This window comes from Panthera onca, chromosome B4 (assembly GCF_046562875.1).
Source record: "Panthera onca isolate mPanOnc1 chromosome B4, mPanOnc1 haplotype 2, whole genome shotgun sequence".
Lineage (NCBI taxonomy): Eukaryota > Metazoa > Chordata > Mammalia > Carnivora > Felidae > Panthera > Panthera onca.
Window position 1 is genome coordinate 14,522,943 of NC_138345.1, and position 7,497 is coordinate 14,530,439.

The 7,497-nt window shown below is 42.3% G+C and overlaps 1 protein-coding gene across 4 annotated transcripts in view; it reads right to left on the minus strand.

Annotated features, from left to right (window-relative positions):
• MINDY3 (MINDY lysine 48 deubiquitinase 3) overlaps positions 1 to 6,714 on the minus strand; it is a 95,962-nt gene extending 89,248 nt beyond the window's left edge. For 2 of the 4 annotated variants that reach the window (XM_078450388.2, XM_060659247.3), the window contains exon 1: positions 6,386 to 6,714. In XM_078450388.2, coding sequence (XP_078306514.1) covers positions 6,386 to 6,479 — 94 coding nt within the window. In that variant the 5' untranslated portion in view covers positions 6,480 to 6,714. The remainder of the gene's footprint in view (positions 1 to 6,385) is intronic. The other 2 variants (XM_078450387.2, XM_078450390.2) reach the window with 2 other exon arrangements.
• Positions 6,715 to 7,497: the final 783 nt, after the last annotated feature.

A 7,497-nucleotide genomic window follows, 5' to 3' on the forward strand; every position in this document is an offset into this window, starting at 1 on the left:
AGTCTTTGTGAGGCTGGTTTCTGCATACACTTCCTAACAACATCCTAACACCCTGTAAAAGACTGAACAGAGAAGCAAATGCAAGGAGCCAGCAGTCTTCTATCTAATGAGCCAGACATTCAAGATCCTTACAGAAATGTAAAACGATGCCTCAGGTCTCATTAATTTTATTTTTCATATTGAAATCTTAATAACTTTTAAGATTATAATGGGGCCCTGAGTTAAAAAAAACAAAAAACAAAAACTTGAGAGTCGCTGGCCTATGAGAAGAAGTGAATCTTGGCAGGCTTCTAAATTAACTGTTCAGGCAAAGAGGGAGAATAAGAATGATTTTTAATTACTAAAAATTAAATTATTAAAACTTGAAATTTTAAGTTTAATTATTCACAATTACTGAATAAGAATGAGGGGAATCGGAGAGAATTGAGAAGCAGGTTAATTCTGACAGACATAACAAAAGCTGACAGGATAAAGAACTAAGAGAAACACTGAGGGCTCAGCTAATGTTTGATCGCTGCATTTGTATTGATGGTGACAACAATTTTCTCCATCAGTACACAGCAGCCTGGGAAAAACAGAACAGATGACAGGCTAAATGGAGGGGAGAAACAGGTGCGACGCACAGGACAAATTCAGTAAGGACAATGAGACCTAAGGGTGCTGGTTATCACGTCAAGACAACTACATCTGAGGTCAACACAGGAACAAGAGCTGAAGCCAAGAGGCCCCCACTCAGCCCAGCTCTGCTCCTACTGGATGGAAATAGGGGAAGGGACCCTGGCCTTGAGCCTAAGGGCAAAGGTGAAACCAGGCTCTGTCAAACTTTCAGGGTACGTAATAAACATGAATCAGTACTGAATTCTTACCTTCCTTAAAATTACTACGAATGTAATGCAGTTGTCAAGATCTATGGGTGGGGCTTATAGCTGAAATGCATTACAGTGAGTTGTTTGGTATGTTAGATATAAAGACCCCATGGAGAGAATTCTTGGCAGACCTGCTGCCCACCAAATTCTGTTTAATTACAGTATATGCGTTTGACTGTGTTAACAGATAATGAACAAAGGCCATTAGTGCACAAAAGGAAATACAGTCCACTAAAAGTAAATTAAGTATTCTATTCTAAAACAGGACTATGCTAAATAGGCTTCTCCTTTCATAATAAGGTTGTGCTTGAATTCAAATTTTTTAGGATATAGAGTTCTCTCTTTTGTATTCATATTTAAATTACTTCCTACTTTTAAAAGGAATTAACTTTTCACAAAATGGTTGTTTTTCCTGATTAGATCCAGAATTAGCCATCTAAAGCATCTGATCCTAAATATATAATTTTGTATCACATTCCACAGTATTACAGACATGAAATCTGTTTTATAGCTTCTAATTTAAACCTGAGCCATGAACTTCTTTGCAATTTTCTAACCTTTCACTTTCATGTGACTTACTATGCATATATACGTTATTTAAACCAGTTTTACAACTTCTGTCCCCATAATTCTGGATCCCCATGTAAACAAAAGCCCGGAGGAAAAAAACTTGGTTTGTCATTACAAACTCAATGATAATGGTTGAGCCAAAACTGAACTGGGCCTTAGTTTCCTCATCTATGAAAATCAGGAAACTACAATTACCCTTTGCTATCTCTCAGGGTTGTTGCAAGGATTAAATAAGACTTCCAAAAACTGTAAAGTATAATACAATTTAAGATATTATGACAGATACTTTAAACTGAAAAACATGTATTCAAAGTACCAAGAAATTAACTTTTTCATATAAGCTCACAAATTTTAAATTTGAAAGAAATGGATTGTAGATGACATGATTCAGGTAGGTTGGAGAAAGGAGTATCTATTCTTGAGAGAAATAAAAGGCTTCCACCAACAAAAACCTCTGAAATGATACGATCTCACAGTATTATTCTTACTTTAGAAGAAAAATTAATAATACTGGCATATCACTTTATTATTTTGGTAAAATGTTAAATCACATTATAACAAACGTATTAACTTGTAAATACATTTTATACTTAAATACTTCAAATAAATACTTAAATACTTTATATTTAAATACTTTAAAATAAAACGATCCCTCACTTTTCCTAATACATAACTTTTCCTAAGTTATTTGTTAAGTTTTATTTTTTCTTCATATTACATAACAAAAATTGTCCTATACCCAAAGTCCAAACTCTAATTTGAACCAACCACAGCTCCATTCCCCACCTCACCCCCAAAACAAGGCACTGTTAACAATTGTGTTTCTCCCTTTCTGGCTAATCTTATAGATGAAATAATAAAATAAAGCTTAGAGGAAAGGGGGGGAAAAAAGAAAAAATGGTTTCTCAGAGTTTATAATCTAGATCAGGGGTTGACCTGTTTCTGTAAATGCAGTTTTGGAACACAGCCACACCTATATTATCTAGGGCTGCTGTTGCTGCAATGGCAGAGAGGAGTTTTAAGACAGAAATAATAAATGCCAGTGACCCTTCTACAGAAAAAAGTTTGCCAAACACTGAACTAGACAATCAATACTGAAAAACAAAAAAAAACCCACAAACATTCCCAATAAGTCTAATGACTGAATGACTTCGGTTCTGCCGGGAGCTGGTCACTGCGACAACCTGCCACCATCTCCAGTGCTACTGTCATTGGTCCAAGTCACCACTTCCTCCCCGCTGCATTACTGCCTTTGTCTATCATTTCATCTTGCTGTCTCACTCAAGCCACTACAGTCTACCCTCAAACACAGCAGTCAGATCAGTGCTTTAAAAACTTGTCATGTCGTCTCTCTCTGCTCTGAACCTCTCAATGGCCTTTCATTTCATTCAGAAGAAACATCAAAGTTCTGACCATGGTCTCTAAGGCTTTCTAGGCCACTGGATGAAAATGAGGTCTTACATCATCGTTTATTACTCTCCCCTTCCCTCATTCCTTCTCTAGCCGAACTAGTCTCCTTCCTGTTCCTTGAACAAAAAAGCAAGGAATATTCTGCATTAAGTCTTTTATAGTGGCGATCCTCCCTGCCTGGAACACCCTTTCTTCAGATAACTGCACAGTTCACTCAGCTGCTTCAAGGTTTGCTCAAATCTCATCTTAAAATGAGGCCTAGCCACACTACCCCACTGCACAATCCCTCGTTCTTTACCTTCTAACTATCACTTATGCTCAATTTATGCTATGCGCATTATCTGCCGTCCTTCCCATCCCACCAAGTCTAACCTGCAACACTGCTGCCTGGAACACTGTTGTAGTGTGTTTCGGGAAGAAGGCAAGGAGGACAGACAGTGCTTTTGAATAAGAGGTAGAGGGGCGCCTGGGTGGCTCAGTCGGTTGGGCAGCCGACTTCGGCTCGGGTCATGATCTCGCGGTCGGTCCGTGAGTTCGAGCCCCGAGTCGGGCTCTGTGCTGACAGCTCAGAGCCTGGAGCCCGTTTCGGATTCTGTGTCTCCCTCTCTCTGACCCTCCCCCATTCATGCTCTGTCTCTGTCTCAAAAATAAATAAACATTAAAAAAAATTAAAAAAAAAAAGAGGTAGAAAATACACACTTTTCTTAAAAAACTATCACAGGCAACAGAGCAGGAAGGAAGGCGGCAGGAGAGACTCAATTTCCTAGTTAGAAAATAATTGCAAACCTTAAAAGTACGTCTTTGAAAGAAAAACTGGCAAACCCCCCCCCCCACAAAACCCTCTTTTTTTTTTTTTTTTTTTTTAAGAAAAAGGAATTGCAGAAGAGAATTAACTAAAACTGCCAAGTGAAATAAAACAACGACCATGTGCCACTTCTGTGGCTCACTGCTGTCATGTACAGTCTGTAACTGGCAGATCAATGAAGAGAAAAAAAGCAACTCTGGGCTGCACCAACCCCTGCAGCTTGTTTTAAACGCATCAAAAACGTTTAATGTGACCAATCGATATGGTTTCATAAATGGAATATCCCTAAACATAATTTTACAAATATTTACCCTAAACGTCTCACCCTTTTAACGTGCTTCCAAAAAACTCGCTACGATTCCAGTTGTCAAAACACAGTGACAGACTGTGAGCTAGAGCCAAAGTTGGTGTCACATGTCAAATGCTGTAAGGCAAGTGCAGCAGAGCCGCGTCCTGTGCCTATGCTCAAATCCCAAATGACCCCCAAAGCGATCTTCAGCAATGACTTCTGCCTCTAAACGAATAAATGAATGTAACGGCTAACAAAGCAAAACCATTAACAACCTCCCTCTGATTCGGAAGTGGTAACTTACAAATACATATTTGGCTGCCTGAAAATCTTGATCAGTGTAAGACCATGAAGAATTACCTATCCACGATATAAACACACTCTAAAAAGAAAAAAAAAATGTAAACGGTATTGACTGAATGATTCTCGTTAAGGAACTCCTACAGGACTACAAGGTGGCCAAGCATTCTCGTATCATTATAAAGTTATAGCTTAAATAGTGGTTATCATGTATCAACTATCCTTCAATAAAAAAGAAAGAAGAGTAAAAACAAAATGATTATTCATCAAATAAACAATAATTTCTTGTAACTGTCAGCTCACGGCCAGAGAGTGCTCTTTGGCTCAGCCTACAATGAAACAATTTTTAAATCAAGTGCTAACGGACTTCCATTGTGTGAGCGTTCACTCTATGTCAGATATTGTGCTAAGCGCCTGAATGTATTTATATGCCTTTAATCCTCACAACAACCCTGTAAGGTTGACACTACTATTATCTGCATTTTACAGAGAAGGAGACTGAGGCCTGAGGAAGTGAAATAACTTGAACCTGGAACCAAACTACACCTGTTCCAAAGCCCTCTCTTAACCAGTAGAAGTGCCTTTCGATCCTCCTTGAAACTTCATCACAGTATTAATATAAACAAGGCCGGACACGATCTTATTCTACGTTGTACATGCTTAATTAATGGTGACTACACGGGAAGTAGAAGTTTTCTTAATGCTTCACAGCCTTGTAGACTTCAGGGCTGTTCGCTATTAGGATAAAATGAAGTCGACGTAGAAAGCAAGCTTTAAAATCTGCAAATGCAGGTGTCCAAGATTTCAGAAAATGCTACTCCAGTGATGTAATCAAATGTGTAAAAAGTACAAAAGCAATTCCATGTTAAGGTTTGAAACCTTAACAAAACTGTGTGAGGAATCAGGAGACTTGTAATTCACTCCCTTTCTATCCATTTGTGTGACTCTGGCCTGGTCATTTAGCTTCATGACTCATTTTCCTCATCTGCAAAATAAGAGTGATGGACTAAATAACCTGTAATAACCTGTAATACATCACGATTCTAATTTTACCAGCTCTTAAAAGAGGCGTATCTAAGAGAGAGGAAGGGATTTCCTTCAACCCTGAATTCTTCTTACAAAATACACACTACGAACTAGGAACTTAGATTTACTAGGCTAAAATTCCCCCAAATCCTTTGAGAACACGGATTCTGTAAATAAATGATTTAACAATAGAAATGAAGAGCTACCATTTACTGGCCTATGTTTTACATACTTACACCACGAATCCTCCTGACTCCAAAGACTATGCTTGTAACCTCACTTAACTTCAGTCTTTCTGAAGTCACCTTAAGTAATGTGCAAAGTTGAGTTTTATCATTAAACTTAAGAATTACAGGTAATTACTGGTACAAAGTGCCAAACGCAGAGCCTGGCACGGCGGAGGAATACAATAAATGGTCATTTTTATTTCCTTAGAGTTCGTAATAATAAAACTTCTTACATAACTCAAAAATCCTGTCTGGATAATTAGACCGGCACGGGAAGTGCTGTGATCCACATTCCTTTGAACCGTAACAGATAACTAAACCATCTCAAAACTGGGGATACTTTGGGTCAAAAGAGCACCTGACAGCAAGCAACACTGGTATTTTTACGCCGAGGACCACGTCCGACCACACAGTTAAAACACAAACAACAACGCTGCCTCCTGGAATTGGCCACTTTGACTTTCCTGTGGACTCCCCTCTCGCCAAAATTAAACCACACGCCAATAACACGAAGCCTTGACAGTGGGTACGGATTCGGGAAGCCGCAACCCTGGCTGCGAAACTGACACCGGGGCACGGGGCACACCCTCAGTGTCACACACTGCAGCCCAACCACCATCCTTCTCTCATCCTGCCGGAGGGCAGCCCAGGGAGTGGCAGAGGCGCTTCGGGTCCTTAGGGGACAGCTGCAGCCATTCTCCTACTCAACCACTCCCCCCTCCCCCCACCCCGAGACAGGCAGGGCGTTTCTAGAAAGTCCAGTGTCCGAGCTGAGCACGGGAATCGGGACAGAGTGCAGGGCAAGCCAGGGGGGCTGTGGCGCCGGCGGCGTCGCAGCTAGACTCTCGCAGGGCAAAGGAAGCGGCTGGAAGTCAGAGCCCCATCAGGGTACCTTGTGTCCAGCGGCAGAAGATGGTGTCAGAGAGACCGGGGCTGCTCTTGGTGCCCCACACCAGCTCCATCAGCTCTTTAGTCAGTTCGGACATGATGGGGCACCGGCGAGCGGGTCTTCGCTTTCAGGACTCCCGCCCCGGAACATGGGGAAGGGGCGCCTTCAGGGACAGGAGTTGTGGGACGGCAGCGGCAAAAGAGCTGGGAGGGTGGACGGGCGGAGGGCGGAAGGCGAGAGGAGAGAGAGCTACTAGCCGAGACCGCGCCTGTCAAGCCAGCCGGAGCGGCAGCAAGGAGTTTCCCGTGCCGGAAGTGCCGGGCCACTTCCGGCTTCCCTTTCGCTACCGCCCCCGCCCCCGCCCGGTGGACCCGGGAGTCGCCTCCCCGGAAGCGGAAGTGGGGAGGGGTTAGGAAGAGCTTAGGCACGCTCCGGTGGTCGCCGGTGTTCCTGAGCTTCGCCCCCGGCTCTAGGTGGGGTGGTAACTTTTGTACTGGCGGGGACGCCGCGTTCCCTGGGCGTTGGCCTGTTTTCACCATCCAGGAACCCCTCCTCCCTCGGCGCACCGCAGGCCCTGCGGCCCACGCCTTAGGGCCTGGAACGTAGACTAGCCCTTAAAATATGTAATATTAGTTACACAGAGCTACAACTCTAAGACGATGGTTGAGTCTCCGTGAGGAAACATCTGTGACTTCACAGAGAGCCACCACTAATTTGAAGGCTGTCGGCCTGTGTGCCTCGATAAATCCTATAAAGTCCAACCACCTATTAAATGCATAAGCGAAGGGTGTGGTGTGTAATGTGCGTTGGAAATGACCTCTGCTGGGTGTAACGCAGACTTAGAAAGCTATTTATTGGGAAACAGATTCAAAGCAGCCTGTTTGTAAACGGTAGAGCATGCTCATCTCGTTTTTTGAGAGTGTTCGGTGAGTGGACAACACCTGAAGTCCAGGTTTAATCGTTGACAAACATGCGGTTGAATTTGGTTTGTGTAAAAACTTGTATTTAGGACGCCTAAAAAGGAAAGAACCTATTGACCAAACTTTGAATTTAAAACAAAAGAGCCAATCTGATGGGTTCCCTACAGGTTGCAAATAAGAGGGCGTTGCTAATTT